This window comes from Chlamydotis macqueenii, chromosome 12 (genome assembly GCF_036417535.1).
Source record: "Chlamydotis macqueenii isolate bChlMac1 chromosome 12, bChlMac1.mat, whole genome shotgun sequence".
In the NCBI taxonomy this organism is placed as follows: Eukaryota; Metazoa; Chordata; class Aves; order Otidiformes; family Otididae; genus Chlamydotis; species Chlamydotis macqueenii.
Genome location: NC_141567.1, coordinates 17,808,035 through 17,832,686, shown reverse-complemented (window position 1 = coordinate 17,832,686; position 24,652 = coordinate 17,808,035). Strand labels below are relative to the sequence as shown.

The 24,652-nt window shown below is 40.2% G+C and overlaps 1 protein-coding gene across 1 annotated transcript in view; it reads right to left on the bottom strand.

Annotated features, from left to right (window-relative positions):
* Positions 1–17,856, bottom strand: part of ETFA (electron transfer flavoprotein subunit alpha) — a 32,991-nt gene extending 15,135 nt beyond the window's left edge. The window contains exons 1-9 of the mRNA XM_086756980.1: positions 17,725–17,856; positions 10,174–10,323; positions 8,194–8,275; positions 8,011–8,093; positions 6,441–6,540; positions 5,118–5,228; positions 3,774–3,875; positions 2,859–2,927; positions 1,716–1,798 (exon numbers count right to left, since the gene is read on the bottom strand). Of these exons, the coding sequence (XP_086613106.1) occupies positions 1,716–1,798; positions 2,859–2,927; positions 3,774–3,875; positions 5,118–5,228; positions 6,441–6,540; positions 8,011–8,093; positions 8,194–8,275; positions 10,174–10,323; positions 17,725–17,763 (819 nt within the window). The 5' untranslated portion in view covers positions 17,764–17,856. The remainder of the gene's footprint in view (positions 1–1,715; positions 1,799–2,858; positions 2,928–3,773; positions 3,876–5,117; positions 5,229–6,440; positions 6,541–8,010; positions 8,094–8,193; positions 8,276–10,173; positions 10,324–17,724) is intronic.
* Between the last annotated feature and the right edge of the window lie 6,796 nt (positions 17,857–24,652).

Sequence of the window (24,652 nt, the reverse complement as noted above, 5' to 3'; positions counted from 1 at the left end):
TACATACTATGCACAAAAGACAGACGTTGCCAGAAAGGGTTGCATTTACAGTCTGTAAAAGCCCCACAATTTCCTTGCATAGCAGAGGTTAATACCATTGCTATCAAGATTTAGGAAGGACACAATATGCAACCTGATGGTTAAGTTTTATCAATAGGTCTATTTCATAGAATCACAGAATAGTTTGGGTTGGAAGGGACTTCTCAGAAGCTGTTTTTTGTAGCAGTTGGTTATCATACAGATTAACACAACAAACACTAGTGTGCCTAGAAATGGCTCCACCTAGCCAAATAGGGCTAGCATCAGAAGGCCTCTGATGAGGAGGCAAAGAAAAAAAAAAAAGAAAAAAAAAAAGATGCAAACATCCCTACATCCCTATCCGCACTTCAAGACAGAAGAACTCAGGAGCACAAAGTATCTTTTTCAAGAAAACCCAGCAGGCAGAACTGACAACAGACTCCAGGAATCACAAGCTCCTGTCTGATATCTAAGTACTGCTCTATCCTGCTGGATTTATTACTGGAAAAATAATGGTCATGGTTTGAAGTTCTCAAATTTGCAGCTCTTAATGGTACAAAGGCAAAATATTTCAGATCCTGTCAAGGCTTTGGATATGTACAGTTTTTTAGTATTATTTAAGTTATTGCAATTTGGTAAATGCAGCAGTTGAAATACAAGTTTCTCGCTAAGTTCCAGATCACTCTCCCTTTCTTGTCTCATTAAACGATTAAAAAAAGTAAAAAGTTGTTCTTTGGTGCCTTCTGTTGCCATACATACTCAAAGAGAACTGCTTACTGACAGGCTAAACGTTTACTTGGTTATGGAGCTCAAAGTGGGCAGGTATGGAAATCTGTCATAGGTACGTGTTCTTAGTCACAATTCCCTACTCACGTCCACGATCATCGCATCTCAGTACGCGCTAGCACACATTCTACCCCATACTCAGACAAACTACATTTCACCTTCTTATTTACAAAAGCTCATGTGCGCTTTATCTGTCTACCACTTTCCCCACATTTCCCCAGGTCATAAAGAACAACGAAATTAGTATCGGACAGAAAGGTCTCCTCTAAATCCAAAGAGACACAAAAATAGAAATCAGTCCCCCGTGATGCCAGGATGCATAGCAGGAAAGATGTGCAGCAGGTTATTTCCCAACCTAAAGCCACTCATTAGAGTATGCCCTTCTTGGTATTTCACTCTACAGCAGCCAACCTGTAGATTATTTCTCTCTGAACTTTCTTGCACTTTTCATCCCTTACAAAAATTTTGCTTAGAATGTAATGTAATAATCCTGTTACAGTTACCAAAATTATGAAAAAAATCACCTGTAAAAATAACACAAAAAACCACCACACCAAACAAACCAAACATACAACCAAACACCACTTCCTGGAAATCAAGCCACATATCAATATAATTTCAAGTATATGTTGGCAATGACACCTTTTAGCATATAAGTGATGGCTGTTAGAAAACTAAAAAAGGTTCAGCACAGGTAACTATGAAAAAATCCAGCATGCAAAGCCGCTGATAAAACTGCCGTTGTAGTTTTGCAAATGCATAGTCAAGTGACAATAACACATTGGGCACATCAAGATTTTTCCTGTTAGGCTCAGTATTAAGACTTAAATAATTTCTAAGCATTTGCTTTGAAGGAAAATGCATGCTAGAAGACATCACAGCTCTTTCACGAAAGATACTTCCATACTTACTGGTGCTACTATTTTGCCCGTCTGTCCAACTTGCATGTCATTAGGAACAAAGCCAGCATCAACAGCTGCACGGGAAGCTCCAACTAGTTGAAAGAAAATATTTCCAATGTTTTCTTTTAAAATATTAGCGAGCCAAATTTATATCACCATAAAAGCACATGTATTTTACTGAAGAGTCCCACACTCTAAGGGCACATATTTAGAAACTTTCCTCTTAAGAGCTCTTATAGTAATCCCTCTCTATACCACTGGCTGAAACTTCCAAACACTAAGTGCTAATGCACTTCATAAGCAACAGGAAATCCTTACTCCCAGCACTAAAGGGCCATATATTTAAAACCAAGGATTTCAGTCTGGCCTATTTCCATTATTTTCTCCTGTTGCTTTATCAAAAGAGAATTTTCCCATAAATGTCTTCCCATAATGTTACTCCAACTTTGAATAGAACACACGTGCCACCTTACATTGCTGGGGAGCTCAAAAGTCAGACATAGTAAAAAAAAATATCAAAGTACACTTGAAAATGCCACATGGACATTCAGTTAGCGAGGCCACCAATTTAAAAACAAAGCCACTCACGTAAAATGATTATATTATTATTATTACACATGCAATCCAAAACTAATGTAGTTAAAATGTTAATGCAAACAGTTCCTCCTCCTCCTCCTCCTTCAACCTTTACTTAAAATATTTTGCTGAAACACTACATGGTCACTTTTATTCTGCTAATACAAAAGCATAGCAAAAAGACAGAGCCACTCAAACTACAAGAACTGTGAAAGGGATTCTGTAAAGGAGTAGTATACAAGGACATATGAAGAAAATACCAGCTCTTCAAATTGAGCTAAGACCATTTTTTAATTTACACAACTTCACTTTTTGTTTGTAAGCTTGCGTTCTGGAGATTTGAGAAGAACAGAGAATATTACAGCTTAGTATTCTGCTTCGTATACAGGTATTTATAATGCACAGTTGATGACAAAGACAAGACAAAACTTCACATACAACTAACAGGATTTTAAGAATTTATTTGATAGACATGAAAATAAAAGACTTAAGATTAACGTTGGTTTTAATGTGACCTGTTAAAATATAATAACCAGGGTTAAAAAAAAAAAAAAAAGAGGAGGAAAACAAGTTTACCTGCAGCATGCAACTGATCTGCAAGATCATATAACAACTTAAAGTTTTCACCACTCTTCAAGCCTCTCCCTTAAAAGTTAAGAACAAAAAAAGATGAAGAAAGAAGAATGTAATATGCTGTAAGATTTTTTTTTTTATGGTCTACATAAACTTTCTGTATGAGTACTTGCACTTGCAAAGGTACAAATATATGCTTGCACAGGGTATTTTTGGATATATTACTAAATAGTATTTAATATTTGGAGATTTATCTTTTGTCTTTGTGATTAATACTATTATTTCATATGTATAAACCAAGACCACTGTCTAGTTTACTTCCTGTCTACAGCACTATCAAGATCATTCTCTGAAACCAGAGAAACAGGATTTTTTTTTTTTTTTCCACTAATTTGTGCTCCCTCTGCTGGCTTTAGGAACAAAAATCTGTAGGGGGATAACTAGGGAGTAATTTTTTAGCCGTAGGCACACAGTAAAAAAAAAAAAAAAAAAAAAAAAAAAAAACAAAAAAACCACAGCTCGTCACTTTATACCTGAAGAGCAGAAAACAAACATAATGATTTTTAAAATCATTAAAGTCATTACATAATAATACTTAGACTGCCTGTAACGATTAGAAATAATTTTAGATATGACAGATTTGGATCTAAAACCACTTCATATTGCTAGAATTTTAAAAGGGACTCAACAAATATGACAGTGTTCTTAAACAGCCTACTAGCATATATCAAACGCAAGGTTTGCCTCTTCACAAAACATACGTGTTGGGTGCATTCCCACTGGCCCCTATGCTGTATTTCAGAATTACATCTTTTTTTTTAATTTATCACATTATAGTGTTCTGCTACAGATATTATTTAATCAAGACGTACCATTACTTATATGCAACATGACACAGTTTTAACATTATCTACTTACCACCCGATACAACCACTTTTGCACTAGTAAGCTCTGGTCGATCGCTTTTTGTCAACTTCTGCTCAATCCATTCAGATATACCAACGGGCGGCGGAGGGGTTACTGCATTCATCAGGTTAAGAAAAACATTAGCAAGAAAAAGGATAAAGTATGTATCTTCAACCTTTTAAATCAGAGTTTAAACTTAATGCAAAAGTTCATTCTACAACCAAATCTATCATGAGCTTTTAACTTCTACCAGTAATTGCTCTATGGGTATGAGTTACAAGCCTCTCTCATTAGAGGTATTTAAATAACCTATAGGACAAGCTGCACCAAAATGAGAGCCTGTTGTGTAAGTAATATATTGATATTAACCCAGTATCAGTGTCATTCTTATTAAGACAGACAATCAAGTCAACTACATAGTGCAATGAGAGTGCAACATGCTAATCAAGTATCGAGTAGCATTTGTTTCCTAACATCCACAGATGTTTGGAAATATAGGATGGGTCGGGGGCAGGTACTAAGCCACTCAAAAATCTGAGGACCAATGTGCGCACACACACACACGCAGCGTGTTACTAATGATTGCCTCTGCTGGATTTACAGCACAGTCATAAAGAGGCCCACAGCAAAAAAACAGAAGAGGTGATCAAACACTGGAACAGGTTGCCCAGAGTGGTTGTGAAGTCTCCATCTGTGGAGATACGCAAAGCCTGACCACGCACAGTCCTGGGCAACCGGCTGCAGCTGACCCTGCTTGAGCAGGGGGGTCGGACTAGAGGATCTCACAAGGTTCCTTCCAACCTCACTACTTTGTGATTCCATGATTGGATTTCTCTATCAAAGCTATGCTGGCTTCATTAAAATAATAATTTAAACTGATCTAGTTAAAACTGATATAAAACAGTGACTTGGTGTTCTCAAACAGATTTAAACTGCTACTAATTTAGCTAGACATTGTAACAACCTAGCTCAATTGAAATACAACCAATTAAACGAAAACTGTGGTCAACCACTTTTATTTTTGCCCAATCTTGCTTTGAAAACCAATCTGGCTATTCAAAGAGCTATAACTTTAAATAAGTAAAAGTTTCAAGATTGCAGCGGCAGAGGTTTAAGCAGCAAGTGAAACAGGCAGACAATCTCCATTTCAGGTTGAAAAGAAAGTAGCAACTGAGTATATAATCCGTATTTTCCCTTATCAGACATCACTAAAAAGGGCAAGTGCCTATACTAAAATCATATAGCTAGGACTATGACAACCAGTTTGCTTTGACAAATTCTTCTGCAAAACATCACCATGCAGTACGCAAATCTAACTATTACATGAAATGACAAAGTACCAGAATAAATACTCACACTTTTCTAAACTGGCACTACCACCACTTGTTGGTGCAGCCTCAAAAGAAGTTCCCCGTATGGTAAATACTTTAATCGCTTCATCACATTGCACAGTGCAAAGAATATTTCCTAAAAAAAGTCACATTATATTTTTATATAATGTGAAGATATCAGACAAAAAAAATAAAATTAATGTCAGAAACACATTAGCAGTTCTACTAGAATAGGCAACATTCAGAAAGTTACTTCCCAAAATTGCAGTTTTAGATTACCAAAACTTGAAGCCTAGGCATTTGATAAATACAGATTACAAATATTTAAACTTACTTTTAAGCTCCATGTTTCTGAAGTATAACAAATCCTCTTTTTTAAAGGACACAGAGTATTTAAATAAATCCCTTATGAATGAGCTTTTAAATTTCAGAAGAGGAAAAAAAAACCAAAACCTTTGGAAGTGTCATTCACAGACACACAAATAGTGTCTATAAATCAAAGTAGACAGTCTATCCTGTTGCATGACTTCATCAGAACAGAAGACAATGAGGCCTGCTCCAAGTATCTGTGGGATTGTGTTTCCTCTCAATAATGTATTATATAAGGTATTTACTTCACCCTGGAAGTTGCAGGGAACATGAAAAGAGAAAAAAGCTGCAACACCATCTATTAATTAAAAAAAAAAAAGTAATCTTGAAACTGTGAATTACTGGGAAGCAACTTAAAAGTGCAACACAAAAACCACATTATGGTAATGTAACTGACAATGTAATACCACATTGGTACAATCTGGTACAGTAAAATTAAGAAACAAAAGCAAATGAGCTCATATTTAAATTAAAATACGAGCTCAGACAAGCATTAGAGAAACAAGATTGAAAAAAGAATTGCAAATTACATCAATTAAATATTACAAATAATTAGTTCAACGTCTTCATAACCAGGAAAAATAACCCTGTGGTATCTTAAATCAGAACTAATGCTAGTCATATTAAATAAAGCTGGACGATTAACTTAACATCTTACATTTTACAAAATCTGATCAGAAGTACATTAACAAAGAAATGCAGCATGTATAAAGGAGACTACCAAATTCTATTAACTGAAGTGATAGACCTGGTTTCTAACTGATAGTATCAGAGTTGCTGGGATTACTTGCTTTCTCACACGTGTAGCATCATGTTCATCTCCAGGTTTCATTTTCATGAACCACAGCAATTCAGATTGTAAAGTGAAAATTCCTATCATATTCCAAGGTTCTAACAATAGGATTATGTAGAAAAGTTATCAGTACTGCAGTACTGGGCCCTTTATTGCACAAATACCACATCTTTTGTGATTACCCACCTGCATACATAGTTCTCACAAAAGTGTCTGGTGACTGAATTCCAATGATGTCAGAAATAGGGGCAACATCAAGTTTGCCAGCCACTCTGGGAATAAGGTTCTAGAAGTTAAAGACAAAAATTCAAAGTAAATGCTAAGTAAAATATACATGGTCAGTAAAAGAATGCCTGCTGTCCCAATTTTAACTTCCTATAACACTAAGTAAAAAGGCACATACAACTAAGATTTTTTTTTTTTTTTTTAGGGCTACTAATGTAGCTTTACCAGACAAATAAAACCATATTTTTGTAAAAACATTAGAAGTTTCATGAGACTTACAGGAAGTAAACTGTTAATTCAGTATCTTAAATTAGAAGGCTTATTTGCTTGAATTTTTAAAAATAATAATAGATGCAATCTACTCAGAAATTTCACAATTATGGATTGCTGAGCTCCTAGCATTTCAAGAAAAAAAAAAATTTAAGCTAATCTCTCGAGACAAGAAGAAAAAAACAACCCTGTACTTTTAAATTATTATTTTAAAATTAATATTAAAATATATATTCTCTTGCTCTGAAATTGATTCTAGAAAATTACCTAGCACCTTTAGGAATGGGAAGGAGGATAAAAATGGCAACATAAATCACAAAGAAATTAATAACAGCAAGAGCTTTGCTTGCTTTTTGCACCCTCTCCCCCTGCAAAAATCTGGTCCAACACAAAGGGCCCAGTTCTGAAAGTTTAACTTAGATTAAGCACTCAAATACGGAAGCATAAGCTGTAAAGCAAAAGCTATTAACATTTGCTAAGACATGGCAGATCAAAAATAAAAAGAAAAAATAAAATAAAAACACCCAGAAACTTAAGGTATGTAAAGATTTCTCTTCGCAAAATTACAAGTATACGGACTGATATTGACTGAAAGTGAAAGTAGTCAGATGGAAGGCTGATGTCACTACTCATCCCACACCGGCAAGATTTCCAAAGTACCCTTTTTCTCTAATTTAGCTGCACCACAATGTTGACCAGATTGTCAGAACTGAGGCTCTCCACATACTTAAAAACACTCTCCTTAAAACACAAGTTTTGAAAAATTGTATTTTCATTAAATAATATCTTGGCTAGGACTTTGATTTGTCTCATACATATATATATATTTACAGACATTTCAATTTATATGACTTATAATATAGATGCAATTCCCCTTCCCAAAAGAAAAATGCTTCCAATAAGTCTGCACACTCTAATTTCAACATTTTTTATCTCAATTTACTGCACTTTTCCTTACAATTCTCATAACGCTTTCAGATCACTTAATCTATTTTGTGCTATAGTATATTTTGCCTCACGTACATAGAAGCAGCTGGTTACTACGAAATTTCTCTTCTACACTGTTCCTTTGTCCAAGTCAGCCCATAGTAAAACTCAGGCATGAATTGGTGCTTCTAACGACTTCTCAAGTCAACCACTGTAACTTTTTTTTAACTCAAAACTGTCCGTAGTTGACCTGTCTCAGGCATTTGATTCACACTCTTACATACAATAGTGTGCCTTTTCTACAAGAAATTTTTATGCACTTTGATCTACTTACCTTCCCAAAGGCAGACGCTCCAGCACAAATGTGGGTGTAATTAAATTTTTTATGAGTTTCCACAATCAAGGGAGTCAGCTCCTCTGAGGATAAAAATATATTGCTCAAAATTTACAACCATCTTATTTTCAATTGCAAATATAAATACAATTTCTTTTGTCAATAGAAAAGAACAACTCTCACCTGCTAGAAATCCCTTGTATACATCGTGCTGAGCCACTAGAACTTTTGCAACACCCTGTACTTTGCTGAGTTCTTGTGCTACCTATGATTACAAATGAATTATTATTATTATTATTATTATTAGTTTGTATAACAACAGCATACCAGAGGCTTCAACTAAAGCTAGTGCCCCAAAGTGGCAAGCACCATAAACAAATAACAAGAGAGAGTGCCTGCTGCAAAGAGCTTACAGTCTATAGGCTAGTTTAAACTGGAACACAAAAGCATGCGTATTTCAAAATCAGAACGAACCTGATGGAACAAAATGCAGATGATCTGACTCACAGCACAGAGCCTTACAGGATAACGAAAATGAATTTTGTGAATAAAACTCAAAGCAAATCAAACACAGGAAAGCCTGCCATCTGTATGCAGGATTACACAATGATCTCATAATTTATTACAACCGCTGATAACAATCCACACTTCAGGATTATTGTTCAGTATTCTGATACAATCATCAAGAAACCAATCCTACCTTCTTTTAATTGGTCACTATTTATCGGACAAGCATACAATGCAAATACAAACCTACAATGATGTTATAGTCTTTGTCCAAATTTTAGGAGCAATCCTTTGTTTGCAGCTGACTCTTTGCCTACTGATGTGATGTATACGTTCAATTCCATATTTATGCATTTTTTGCTTTAAATTTGCAGAAGTAGAGTTTAAATGATAAAAGGGTTGCTGCAGATCAGAGAGAAGAGGACTGACAGCAGTGTCTGGAGACCACATGCACCCTCTCAGAACTAGCTCAGTTTTACAGAGTTTGCCGAGTATCAGTTTACCCTCAAAAATTAACAAGAGGAAATAAACAAAAATTCCCTAACAGCTGCTACAGAGTTAGTTACTCTTTGAGTAATTCACTCTTTTGTCCTATCAACACAGATTCTTAGAAAGAAGCTTAAAAAAAAACCCCAAATCTTCATTTTCTGCAAAGTACTTTTCCCCAGCATGACGCACATTGCCAAATAGACACCATATACTAATACTTAGTATTAAAAACCAAACCAACCAACCACTCCCAATCATTTTTCTACTATGCAAGTGCCAAAGCATATGGAAAAATCAAAGACAGACATAACAGGCAATTTTTTTTTTTAATCTCCTTGATCTAGATAAATATGTGCTTCCAAGTCTCCACCTTGAACACCTGGGTCTCAGTTAGAATCAGTGTTCAGTAGCCACTGAAATTTCTCCACCTATTTGTGAATTAGCTGCCAGAGTATGCCTCCCACATGACATGCTACATACAACTTTCAGAATAACAATTCATAAACAATAGCCTACTATGAAAAAATACAAGGAGTAATTATTTTTACTTTTACTGTTCACACAAGATTACATCATGCTGGAATAGAGTGTCACTAATGTACTAACTATATTGTCTCTTGATTCCGCACATAAAAGTTAGACTAACAATACAACCACTAACATACAGTATTTTTTTTTCTATATGTGAGCTAAATGATAAAAGTCAAGAAGCAGTAACTTCAGAATTTTAGGTTGCAAACACTCTTGCTGTGCTACTAGCACTTGACTAGTGAAAGCAGATGCTCAGAAACCCTCTTCGTTACCATGCTGCTTCATTTCTGCTGGTTTCCATTTGAAGAGTGCAATCTTCTTTCCACTGCAATATTTGCCTTTCAAACTTTACAGAGAAATATTGTTTTTAAAGTTGATTGGTCTTTAGTCCTATAAAAATATGCTTACTTAAGGTTACAACAACTGATACTGATATTCTCCCTTGTGAAATGAAATCTATACCCGTATTTTCACTTCAGAAGACAAGCAGTTCAAGTGCAGGACACTTCCGACAGACTAGCCATTCCTGGCACAGTTCCTCTTCACTACAGATTATTTTTCAGGCTGACCAAGATGCTATGAAGTATTGTCTCACTGCATTCATTAATGTATTCATATGAAAACAGCATTTCCTACCTTGTCACAGCTGGTACCAGCTACCAAACAAGAAACTTCACCTCCAAGACGTTTTGCTGCAGTGACAGCATTTAGTGTAATGGGTGTAAGGGTCTCATTGTTGTGTTCTGCTATGACTAACGTACTCTGAAACCTCCGGAGCAGCGATGCCTTTAAAGAAAGAAAAACAGACAGAAAGAGAGAAAGAAGAGTTTGATACTTAGCATTTAAGTAAAAAGCTGCTCCTAAGAGCTTTACAGAAAGTTACAAATTACACAAACTGTAAATGACTGCTGTCAAACAAAATAGGCTAAATCTAGATAATTTTTATTAAGTAGGCGGAGTACATAAGGTGTTTAAAAAAAAAGGTATAAACTTGCTTGACTTCAGCATGTCTGTAGCGCGCTGTGTTTAAACTAAAACCCCCACAGGGACATACTGAACAATATTAAGAAAAACGTTTTAATACGTTACATTCAATCTCAGCTGACCAACTTAACCAAGTACATTAAAGAGTGAAGATTAGACTAGCAAGACTAAGACACAAGGATATCAAGGGCAGCAATTAAATATTTACTTGTTGGTATTTTGGTTAGGTTTGTTTTTTACTACAGGTTTTAGCCAAAATCTAGCTACAGAACTCACTTTTTAAATTTGTCATGTATAAAGGTAAAATTGTATGCAGTAGCAGGATGGCAATTAAGCAGCAAGGGCTCCCTGAAAACACACTAATAGAACTGTTGAACAGCATCAGGTTCATGTTTTCTATTTTCCTTTAAAACATTTGACCACTTAGTCTACCCATAATGGTCCTTAAATAATAATTTTGACCAATTCACCGTCCACATACAGACTAACTTCTAAGGCAAAAATGAAAGCATAAATTAAATTAAAAAAAAAAGGAAAAGAGGCAAGCAATTGCCATTAAAGCAAACCAAAATATGCTGAGCTCCAAGACTCTCCTCTCTAATTTTCAGGTGAATCTGGAAAAAGCATTATTCCTCCAAGACTAATACAAGGGTAGGGAAAGGGTTTGGGGTGGGAATGTGAATATTATCCTTCAAGTCTTTGTTTAGCCTACATAAAGCCTAAATCAATACCTGAGTTACAATCAGTGTAATATGGAACACAAAATACATTCATTTTGATGACCAAGGCATAAATAGTAACACAATGCTAAAGACTGCACAGTCAAATACTACTTCTTAAAACATATATTCTGACCCCATCTCCCCTCATGCCAAATAGGCACTTACTCAGCATGTAAAACTGGAGGAAAAAAAAAAAAGCTTCAGAAAATCTGAGAAGCAAGAATTTGGATATGGACTTCAACCACACAAAGCCTACCAACACGCTGAACTTCACACAGAGAAAGCAAATCCCAAAGACTTCCCTGAAGCTAATCACAGTGTAAAAATATAAATACAAAGGTAAGTTTTTGCAGAATCAGGACAATAATTTATCATTTTGATTAAGACAATAAGGATTCTTGTAAAACTGCTCTGCATTTCATCTTTTATGCTTAAGGTTACTTGTTATGATTAAAGATTCTAAGATCATTCGAAGCTTATTGCCAGTAACAAAATATTTATTGCCAATACAGATCAGACACCATATTTTTGATTATGTTTCATAGATCATTTGCAATAAAAGTTATGAGATTTTAGTCACCATTTGAAGAATAAATCCATGCTTTTGTGGCAAAAAGCCCACTTTTCCAATGATTTATAGTCACGTCACAGAGTAAAGTGGACTGTGCTCCTTAAAGATCCTGAAGTTTTCAAAATTCCAAAAGGAGCCACACTCTTAAAGATTTCTCTAATAAGAGCCTGGTGTGGCTCTAAGAAGCGTGCATTTTAAACATGTACTTAATTCTGACTATGTTACGATCCTTTCCCTAAATAAGTACTGCACCACCAGAAGAGCTCTATCATTCTCTCAAACAATTCCACAATAAACTAAGAAATATATATATATATAAAAAAATATATTTAGCCAAAAAGAATCCAAGCAATGTATGTTGTCTGAGCAGTCTGGACAGTACAGCATTAATTAACTATTATTTCTAAACTGATAATCCCACATTTTATACCTACACGCAAGACATTTTTGAAGAAAGAGACAAGACCACATTTAAAGTAAATTGAAAGTCACATTCTAGACCTTAGGTAAAAATCCAGAAGGACAAATAATTTGATTCCTACATGAGCCTGAATTTTAATACACTAACACATGAAACTAGTTGGTTTTTTTTTTTATAAAACCAAAACAGAAACAAACTGATTTTGTTTGTTACAATAAAGATTCTGCAGTAAGACCAGGTGGTAACTCATCCAGTCACATATGATCCTGAAAACTGAGAAACTGCAATGAGACAATGAAGAGGACAGGTAGTTACGTTGACGAAGTAACTTGTCCAGCTGCACGTGTGCAAGAACAGCCCATTATTTCACCGACGTTCTTTCTCCACCTGAAGTTGGGTAGGATGTCTAGTTTCAAGCCTAGATAAAATGGGAAGATTAAGTACAAACCTAACCAGTTGGCAGCAAGGATAAAAGGCACAGGAAATAAGGCACACTGAACAACCAAACTATTGAAAACAGTGCCTTGAGAGGGAACAGCACTCAGCACTTGTGCCACAGAAGGCTCCTGGTGAAAACCGAGCCCTGGGAAATCACGCTATCCAAGGAAATTAAGTACAGTTAAACATCCTACAAACTTGGGCAACCAAGTGGCTTCTCAAGCATGCAAATAGATTATGAACACATCTGCTAGCAACCAGTAGAACTGGGAATTTATTTCACCTAGGTTTAGATATAATCAAAGCTAGGCACCTATGTTCCCTCTACAGGAGAAACATTCAGATTTCTCCTGTGGTGGGAACTCCAGACAGCGATCATACTAAAATAAACATTTATAAAGAAAGACCGTCCTGAGTTTCCAACTTCCCCCTCCCAAGCATTTACTGTAGAGCAAACCTCGCCTCTGACTTCCAGATGTCTAAAAGTTGGTAAGATTAACCTAGATGTGCAGTATACATCAATTAAGCCACTGGCAAAGTACCAAAGGACTGGCTGAATCTATCGTCTCAAGTTTCCTCAAACCCCCTTTTTGCTCCCCACTGAGAAACCCAGCAACGTTTTCCAAGCAGAACATGAAAAATTTAAGCATAATATCTGAATTTCTAGACTTCAGACAAAATAATAGACTACTCACTGCTACTGTCCCAGCCAACTGTTAGAAATCTGAACATGCCCAGTACACGTGCACAGATCAACACACGCACGGGGCCAACACCCCATACATCCAAAGTACTCATTCAGTTTGCGCAGGTGATCTGCTCTTCACAGCAATGCCAACTGAACATATGTTGGTCTTTCAGCACATAGACAGGTCACCTGAACAGCACACAAGCAAGCCCAGTACTTCTTAAATACAGATTTGCTGCTCATCATAGAATCACAGAATCCTTAAGGTTGGAAAAGACCTCCAAGATCATCAAGTCCAACCATCAGCCTGACACCACAACATCCACTAAACCATGTCCTGAAGTGCCATGTCTACATGTTCTTTGAACACCTCCAGAGATGGTGACTGCAACACACATGCATCAACAGCTGGAAAGTCCCAGATAAAAGTGTTCTATATTGTTCCTTGCTGCTAGGTGAGATTGGTGAGCAGACAGGCCTCTACAGTCACCAGTCAAGAGCTAACTGCCTGCAGCCTGCTCCAAGGATGCTAGTTGTAACACAAGAATTATGGAATCAGCTCTGGAAGTAACAAATGTGGCAGACATGGGAAGAAGAGATGGGATGGCCAAAAAGTCCTTCCAGAAATTCAAGAGCTCCAGCAGGTGTATTCTACATGGCCCCACACTTCAAACAGGCGTGAATATAAAACAGGCTGTGAGAAACTTCACCCAGGAAACTGAGGTTTGCCTCCCAGTCTCTTCAGAGGAATGACTGGAAGTTTTGGGAACTAAACCAAAATAGAAATTTGCAAGGCAAAAGTACGTAATACCTAGGCCTGCAAAGGTACCTCTAGAGCTGATTTTCTTAGCTTTAAAAATAAACTGGCCAGAAATTAAAATTTTAAAACTGCTTAATAGGAATCATGTATCTCAGAGACCCATTATCACTGGGCAAAATTCCACAAAGTGATGCCAGGAACTAGGAATTGGGGTATTACTGAAGAGAACGGCTATGTTCCTGTGCAACAAAACAATGACTAATTCAATTAATAGGCAGTCTTGTAGCTGCAAAATTTAAGAAAAAAAAAAGAAAAAAAGAAAAATACTTGAGAAGCTTAGGGAGAGGAAGCAGCTCTAGCAGTAAAGCTTATACTTCTAGAATCTCTGTACAGATCTGGCTACAGAAGAGGTCCACGCAACAGCAATTTAACTCCAGGAAACACCAACTAGAAAGACAACCTGAACTGAAAAGGAGTTGTAACTGCAGCAAAGAACAGCAAAACAAATAAAGAAAACACTTATAAAAACAATTTACTTAGGAATCACAATAAAGACTTAAAATTAAAAAGGAATTGAAGCAGCAATAGAAAGACGTAATACAGAAGAAACTTTTCCAGGTATATCCCATGCAAATCACTAATAAAAATCAAAGCAACAAAGCCATTTTAAAACACAGACAGCACTACTGAAAGTGAACTCAAGATAAATGAATACATTTTAAAAGCTAATAGTCTGAGCTTAACAATGACAATTGAAGGACATACACAAAGTATTCCCTAAGACTACAAAAGTAGCCCAGTACTTTCTGAGTAAGGTATATTTCAAGCTATTAAACCTATTTATCTGAACTTTCTCAGGCTAAAAACACAAAAAGAAACCCATACGTGCACCATGAGATGTGTATGACTGAAACAAAATCCACTGTTTTCAGGAACATCAGGAAATTAAAAGCTCTGAACAAATCACAGAAACTCGAAGACTCAACAGCTGTGAAAATCGGACTCCCCCAAAACACCATAAAGACAAAATACGAGTACTTGCTCAATAAAACTAAAAATGAAGCAAGTGACATTTCACTTTATTCAAAAGCTGTTATATGGCAAAATACTACACTACAACATGAGAAACAAAACCTGACAGTTAAGATCACTTTCACATAAAGATCCCCAACAGTTTCCTAAGAACATGCCTACTATTTTAAACCAACTCTAAAGCATCTCTCACCTCAAAAAAAACAAACGTTGCAGAAGCAAATGCAATTCTACCTGTACCTCTAAAACAGCAGCAGAACCGTAACGTATAATACAAAGCAAAACAGTTTTCTTAAGAAACAGAGCGTCACAATGTCTTTCACCCTATTGCTGCAGGTTTTCTGAGGGAGCATGGAGGTAGAAGTGAGGGAGATGAAGAAATTTGTTTATGACTTGAAACACACTGCTTGCCCTTCATGAATATCTTTAGGATAAATCCTAACTTCAATACAGGTTGAATGACAACTGGATACAAAATTAAAGGCATTGTTATAACATCCACCTACAATGAACTTGGCCCCAAACTGCTGTAAAATGGCATATAAGAAGAAAAAAAAAACAACAAACAAAAACCCAACCCAAACTTTGTGAATAGGCAAACAGGCACATACTTGCTTATCTAATAATAACAATACAGAACAGAGAATGTTAAGGGAATACATTATCTGTTTGCTGTTTTATAAAGGCAGGAGTGTGCGACATCAAAATGCCCCTTAACTAAAAGTCTGCAAGACAATCCTGATGGTGACAATTTCATATCGTTACAGGTTTGGAAGGGACCTCAAGAGCTCATACAAAGCTATCCCCCACCACATACTAAGCAAGCATATCTATGTTATTCCCAACATATCTGCCTAGCTTATTGTTAGCATGCTCCAATGATGATAACTCCTAGGCAACCTATGCCAAAAACTTCCTATCTTTTCAACCAGAAAGGATTTCTTAATGCCTATCTTAACTCTTTGTAGCTATCTAAATAGCTTCTTCACAATTTAAGCCAACTCATTAATTTGTCATCCACAGATGGGTGAAATGGCTTATTCCCATTTCTGCACCATTTTTTTGTGTACTTGCAGTCTCATAGTCCTCCCATCTTTATGTCATGCAACTTGAACCCTTCCTTGTTACTCATACTGTACAAGTCTCTCACATTCTGTTTTTCTCTAGACGCTATTCACTCTTGAACTGCATGAGCGTTAGCAGTGCTGAACCAGAGTCTGCTTTGCTTCTCTTGCAGGCTACAGTGTTATCCACACACTGAAGATGTACACAATGTTTTGTTGGCTTTATTTTATAAATTTATGAGTTTAGACACATATGGCTGAAAAGCAGGGAGCTGACCTCTTGTTTCCAGGACATGAAACTGAGTTGTGCAGTGACCATGAGAGTGAACTATTATTTACACAGCAGCCCCGTATGTTCTAGGAGCTCTAAAGATCATCACGACCTTTGCTCTTGAAAGCCTACAGCCTAACAATATGTCCCTGATTACAACAGTTATCATTTTTAGATTAACTAAGTTCTGGTCTACCAATGCTCTTCTTTTAAGTCACTCTTAGTATCTGACACCAATTAATATAGCCATAATTCCTATTTAAAGCTGTACAGAACTGTAATACCTGTAAAAGCCTTGAAGAGCTCAAAAAGAATTTTGTGAAATTTAAAGCTCTTTAGAAGTGCTATTTACACACTGTTCTAGTGGACAGAGTGTCTCCCAGCACGTGCTATGAGATCGACCAGATATTCAGGGACATTTCATGAATCATCCCCTCCAACTAACCTTGAGTTCACCCAGTCATTAAATTTGGCAATGCAGCCACCATGACACAAGCAGCAAACGGCCTCCAAAAGCCCAGCACCCCTCCCAGCCGCGCAGTATGAAGGTCAATGTGGAAAAGCAACAAGTGTTTCACATTAGCTTCCTCCACAGGTTGTGGCAGTTAAAGCAATCACACTTCTGCACAGCTGAGTTCATGCGACTGAGAAACACCGTATTAAGCTCACAAAACCCCAGAAAACCTGTCCTTAAGCCACAAGTGTCTTTCTGGCGTTGTTAGAGTTTCAATAACAAACTCGAAGAGTTTTCTCTAGCTGTAAGGAAAGTACTCTTGCCCCTCAGCTAGTCCTGTACGAGGGCAGACGAGAGCGAGCGCTCCGAGAAACGTAAGCCTTCCCTTACATTAGCTCTCCATGCAGGACACCAGTCCTCAACCCCTGCCCGTAACGGCTTCTCAAACACCCGGCATCCGCTCAGAAACTTTATTTTTAACAGTCACCGCCCGGGAGAGAAGCGGAGTCCCACGGGGGAGCCCGGCCCCGGCGGCGCCTGTTGCTCGCCCCCCTGCCACCGCTGTCGGGCGGGCCAACGGCGGAGCTCGGCCCCGCGCCCGGCCCCGCGCCCCGCCCCGCGCCACCTCTGCCCCACTGGGCACGGGCTCACAGGGCCGGGGCGGACGGAAGGCAACCGACCCCCTCGGGATCCCGCGGTGGACCGAGCCGCCGCCGCCCCCCGACTACTTCCTTCCTTCCCTCCCGCCCTCGACGCCGCCACCGCCCCCTGCCCGCACTCACCGCCCGCCGCAAGCGCTGCCCCGCCACCGCCCGCAACATGGTTCCACCGCCCCGGCCGCGCGCCACTCTCGCGAGAGCCGCCGGGTCCCACCCCGCCGCCTCATTGGCGGGAGCCGCGGGCCAATGGGCAGCGGGAGAGTGCGCCCGACGCCGGGCGGGCGAGGGGCGCGCGGGACAGCGGTTGGGGCGGCTCGTGCGGGGCGGGCGGCGGGGAAAGGGGGAGGCACCAGCGCCCCCGCGCACGGCGGGTGCGGGGCCGGGGGGTGGGGCTGGCACCGCGCCCTCGGGCGGAGCCAAGTCGCTGCGGTTGTGAGGGTGCGCGTGCGGCCCCGGCGGAGCGGCCGGAGGGAAGCGGGCACCGGTCCGCCTGGCAGCACGCGCGCCTTCCCGCCCAAACCGACCTGTCACCGGCACCGGCCGCCTCCGGCCTCCTTTTCCGTTAGCCCTGCGCCGCTCCCGCAAAGAGTTAAAGCCCTTTAAAGAGAAGAGAGCAGCAGGAAGCGGGGTTAGGCGTGCAAATGCTGCGCCCCAGACCAGATCCTATCCCCAGCCAACAGATTTGTGCCTTGCAAAGGAAAAGTCTTCGTTTTGGGGTGGTTTTTTTTTGTTTGTGGGGGGGTTTGGGGTTTTTTTTTTTTGTTGGGTGTTTTGTTGTTTTTGTTTTTTTTTTTTTGAACCAGCAGGAGCCTGGGAGACGGTGGCCAGCACGGGCAAGCTACCAACCCCGACCCTAGGGACATGCCCAGGCGTTGCCAGATCCCCCTGGCCGCACTCCCCAGGACATCAGATGCACAGCGAGAGCAAAGGAAATAACATGAGGACGGGCGTATGGTGCACGGGCAAGGCCAGACGTCGCAGTGCTTCCCAAACTTCACGACCCACCAGTTGCCTGAACAGTCTGACAGCTTCAAAGATCGGTCAGGGAACACCAGCCTGGGGTTGGCATCCCGTCACCAGGACACATTTACTGCTGCCTCACCTGCATCCCGATGCTCAGCCCCACAATGGCATTGGAGATTAGCTCATTTGCTCTGAATAATTGATAGGTTGTCTTTATTATTATTTATTATTCTGATTTCTCAGAACCAATGCAAGACATTTTGTGCCTGCCCTTTGCACAGCAGGGCAGGCTGGGACTCGCTGTTTTTTTCCGTAGCTCCAGATTCTTTTCCAGGTGGCAAGGAGACATTTAAAAATCAATGCAGCAAAATGTTTCAGGCCGAATTCACTGCTAAATTATGTGCTGTGGCTCTCTGAAAAGCGGGTGTCCTGGAGAACCTGACAGCAGCCACCACACTGGAATGACCAGTCTGCCAGCCCAGGAGCCCCAAGCGCACGTGGATTTGGGACGCGCCTGACTGACTTCCCATCCCAGAAATCGCTAGATAGTGAGCCACATATGCAGTTTCTTCCTTCCCATCCTGAAGTGGTTTAGAGAAAAAAAAAAAAAATGAACAATTATGGCCATTGGACTGTTCTTCCAAGAATAAGCGGTGATCTGCAGCATGTCAGTGATTCGTTCTGCGTTTCTGAGGCGCCCCTTAGAAAAGCAAAAGGCAAGTGGATCAAAAAGGCTCTTCGGCTTTGCCACAGCCTTGGCACAGGATCACCTCTAAAATTTATTCTGCCACGTGATTTTCATATTAGATGCCAAAAAGTACTACTGCTTTACAGCACAAGCTAATCAGGTCCAGCAATGCGAGCATCTGAATGGACAATATACTTTGTCTCAAATGCCTCTATAATAGAAGAAAAGCAGCTGTACTGCATATTCCAGCTTCCCAGCCTGGAGCACTACCTAAGCTCCCCAAGCCCCAAGGTAGGGCTGCAGAGGGAAGAGCTGTAGGAGGTGGCAAGCCTGATGATACAGACTAAAGTAGCTCCAGGGCTGCTCTAACTTCGGCCTGGGCCTGGCTCCACCCTTCAGCCAGTCTCCCCAAAATGAAGGAAACTTAATGAGCGTTTGGGAGTGCCTGTGCATCTCCTGCATTGAGCAAAGGTCCAGGTAAAATTAAAAAAATATATATTTTCATCAAGATGAGGATGATTTTGCTGAAGTCACAGGAGATGGATTTGAGAAGAGGATAAATAATTGCAGCAGCTCTTTACTGCCAAGTTGAGAGATGGTTAAGGTGCAGCATAACTCTTCAGAGATGTGAAGTTTTTATACAGTGTAGAAATATCCCTGTCTGCACCCTCGGTAATCCAACAAAAAGAACATCAAAAGCAAAATAAGGATACAAAATAAGAACATCCTGGGTATCCTTAATTTGGCCATTATGTCTTTTTAATTAAGGTGTTTTACTCATTAAAATCACGGCACGCAATTTCATAATCCTGTTGTAAGCTCCAAAACTGAGCTTCCAACATGCACATCACATGGGGATTAAATCTTTAATAAAAATAAACAAACACATGTACACCTAAAAAACCCAAAAGCACAAAAATAAACAAGCTGGTCTCATTTGAGTTTCTTTTTTAATACCTCAGACCAAAACAAAAACTGAGCTACTATCAAAATTGACCTAATTGTATCATAGCTCAGAATTAAGTTGATCCTTCCACTATGTATCTGGCTTAACAGCATATATCGTCTTTTCTGGAGCAGAGTGACATCGGCACCCTTTAGGTCAGATTTCAAGATGGAGTGTCACCAATCCAGAGACATGACAGGCTTTTTAGTATGTTTTCTGTTTATAATTTTGATTCAAAACATCAGCAACACTTCAGATGCACATAATCCTTATTGAAACTGGCTTGATGCGGATTACACCCTGAAGCACAAAGGAAGTCTTTATCACTTATGGGCAGTGTTTTAGGAGCTTATAAATGTAATCAGGTAGGGATTATATCAGCATGATCCATATTAGCTGAAGTGTGGCAAAAAGCTTTTTCTATTTGACCTTCCCACCTAGGGCACAATAGTAATAAAAACGGTAGAACGTGCAACAAACAGGTGCCGCTGAAGGTGGAGGCACCATCCACTGCAGGCAAAGGATAGTACTTGAAGGAAAAATTAGTCATTAATTAGTGGAGGCAGATCCTTCTATGGTGCATTGTTATCCAGGATTATTTCATTAGGACCTGCTGACCCAATTTCTGCATTGGAAAGGGAATTACATTTTTTCACACTATTGGGAGTGGGGAAAAGAAGAAGAAAAATCATTAACACAGATTACTCCAGCTTTTTAAAATATGGTTGCAAACAAGAGCAGGTACCTGTATTGGCAGCTCTACAAAAGCCAAATGAAATGAGAACCATTACAAATATGTAATCATGTCTCCACTAGAATTGGATTTTGGTTCCCTTAAAATACATAATTCCTAATTAAAACATATGGAATCCAGCTAATACAGCTTCATGACTAAGGGATTTAGTGAAGGGCAGGAATTTTTTTATTACTGCTATGATGGTCCCCTCTGTCACAGGTCATCCTTAGCTTACTCCTCCTGCCCTGGGGATAGCTGACTCAGATAAATTAAAGGAGCTTCATTTGGGAAGCTTCCCCAACACACAAAGGATTCGCCTCCTAATCTGTCAAAATCCAATAACGTTAAAGCAACTGCAACCTGCTTACAGCTCAGCGCAGCTCTCTGAGCCGAAGGGCAGGACCCATGGCCCAGCGCCGGACAGGCAGCAGCAAGGAGGGACAGGACAAAAACCCACCTCGGGAGCGGCAGCAGGAGAGGTCTCTGCTGCTGAAATATTTTGTGCCCAAGCACTGCAAGCTCACCTGACCCCCTGCACTCACCCCTTCCCCACAGCCACAAACGCAGGACCCTCTGCACAGTGTGGGACACATCTCCCTGAGGCCCTGCCCTTTGGTCCTCATCCCCACTGGCACAGAAGTACATCTCCGCACGTCTGACACTGGAGTTCCCTTACAATAAACCACCACCATAGGTGTGCTTAAAGCTCTGCCCAGATCACCTTACAGCCATTCACCTGTGTGTCTGAGGAGCAGATTGTCCTACAGCAAGCCCTCTGGAAGGGAACAGTGCCATGAGCCCTATTTCGAAAGTGGAGGACAGAGGAAAAAGCTCTCCCAAAGCCCCCCTACAGCAGGGACAACCCTTCTACTGACACTGAGCCTACAAAACCAGCGCAGGCAGGTGTTTTCCCTTTCTTACAAACTCCTCTCACTTGCTAATCATTTCCATGTGCCAATCAAGTAACGAGGGAGTCAGGGAGCAACATCACGTCACATTTGCTGCATGTTCCCAGAGAACAAGATCACCAGAGGAGTTAAAGAAGCCCCTTCTGCTGAGGTCATGGGTGAAAAGGGACCCTCATAAACTCCTGGACGCAAGGGCTCAGGTTACCTTGGAAGGCAGCTTGTCCTGCTGGGGAGCAGATGTGGTTTGTGCGGAGGATGAGGGAAGCGACACTGTTGGGGAGAGCTCTGCTCATCTCCCAGTGCAGACACCTGCAACGGGTGTTTTGTGACCTGCCACCCTCCTCCAGCGCACAGCTTGCTTTGTCGCTAATGGGAGATGCGTGTAAAATTCTCTGCCGGGTTATAGCAGCATTATTTTTTAAACAGGTAGCTGCATTTTCTGCCTGTTATGCTGCTGGAGAGGAATCCAGATTCCACTGTATTCCCGCTCGTGCCAGCCCAAGCCATGCCTGCAGAGGCAGGGACAGCGAGCGCGTGAAATCAACCCAGGGGAATAGCCCTTTCCATGCCTGCAAGCACTTCAGGGAAAGTTGATTTTCCCCTTTTTCCTTTGGTTTCAGCTCAGTGAATAACACTTCAGTCCTAAGTACAGCAGCTGCAATAGGCCTCTGTTTCCAGTGTTTTGGGACCTGCTTGTTTTTTGATGTATTTATTGCAAAGCATGTTGAGAGAGGAACACCTTCTGGTGAACTTCCTGCAGCTTATGCCACCTGGTGACGAAGGCAAACACATCTCTCGCTCGCCTGTCACAAAGTCTAGGATGCTGCAACTTACCCATTGCCTTTAATCCCGCAGATAATGGCATAACGAGATCCAGAGGCTGGGGGTTGAACTTAAAATATACACTTAATTTGCCATTTCAGTGAAAGTAGTTCACAAGCAGGATGGCTTCACAGTGAGCTGGGCAGCCTCTCCCGCGCTGGCAGGCTACATCAAGACCAGATGCATCTCTGGGAGACGCGACTGAGGTCAACCATAAATTAACAGGCTCACTGCAAGGGGAAAAAATAATAACACTGGGTCCAATTGCATGGTCTGGTATGAGGGAGGCCGGATGAGATGGGCCAACGAGTCCTTTCTGTGCCCTTGAACTTCCTGAATCCTTCTTATCCAGAGGGGAAGAAATGGCAAGGGCTCCCTTTGCCATTTTACCATGGCTGATTCTTAATCAATAGCAGGGCTGGCAGTAGCTCTTGTGCAATACCACTTTCCCCAGAGCTGGGCCCTCTTCCCCTGCAATGCTCCCAACCCCTGCTGGTCTCAGAAGAATTGAGCCCAAAGCTCCACATAGCAATTCAAATGCATCACCAGACATTGGGCCACCGGGTTAACCACTGTTTAATTTCGTCACATTTGTTTGTGAGTTATGTACGTGCCTTTCTTTTGTCAACATCTCCTTTTAAAAAGGATATTGATTTTGTTTTCAAAGGCTCTCGAAAATAAAATGAATGACTACATTCTAAGGAAGAGTCATTTTCTCAACAGCTGTAAATAATTTATTGTTCGCAACCCACCCAGATCAAAAGATACTTCATCAACTGATGTGGCAAAATCTGGTGCAAGCTGCATTTCTATTATCTCAGATCCAATTAACCATTTGGAGCAGACTAAAACATAACTAGATCAATCCAGAATCAGATTAATATCCAATCCATAATCACATTAATCACAATCTGTCCATAATTAGCCATCAGATAATCCCATTGGACAGGAGGTGACATGCAGTATCCCATTATCTCATTAATTATCTATTTTCAGTATCAGACATTGTCCCCAAACACAAGGAGATGTTTTTTAAAAGGAAAAATGGACAGGGAATTCTCCTTTTGCTACATTCTCCCCGTTGAAGCCCCCAATGGTTTGACGTTGGAGTCCTACAACATTTCTTTGTTTTCGCACGTCCTGTTAGAACCAAGAGCTGGTTTTTTTTGAGAGATGTCATCTTTTTAAATAAAATATGAATATCTTAGGAAGATGGATAAATAAAACATTTGTTTCATGTGAACAAGTTTATGAAAGAAAAGAAAACCCTTCATCAAAGGTTTTAATGGTAACATGATAACAATAGCTTTGCAATGCTCAATCTTATTGCAGATGGTTCCTGTCCTTTTTTGTAATGTAAGTGAAATTCTGTTCCATCTGTTTTAATTTTATAATGGACTTAATCCATGGCTGGCTCTGAAAGAATCAGCATTTACTGCCTTTGCAATCTGCTGCAAACAAAAAAAAGTTGTTACCGTTTCCCCTTTCTAGAGGGAACTTGTGTTTCTATTTGAGAGCAAAAACCAGAGAGTTGCTCCGTCGAGAGTGAAAAGCGCTGTTAGCCAGACTCACCCCGCGGCCAGACAGCCCCTGCCAGCTCTCGCACCAAATCCAACCAGAATTGCCCCAAAAGTGGTTGGAAACTCTGGACGCTGGGTGGAGGAGAGCAAGGAGTAATCGGTGTGGCAGGAGAGACTGCATTTGGTTTTGGCTAGCAAATGCTTCCAGCATTTCCAAGCGACCTGAAAGCGGTTTTCCAGAGGTCCTTCCTGATGTGAATTATTTTATTATTTTATGATGTGCTTTCCCTTAATCCCCCCCAAAATGAACCAACAATTAACCTGTCTGTAAAACGGGGCTGGTTTTATGCCTCTCGGCATTACCCGTAGCTGTTTTAAAGCTTTTCGTACATCACCTTGACGAGGTTCAGAGCTTTCAGCATTTCCCTGGTAAGTTTTTTTGGGGGGTTTTCTATTAAACTGCCTATG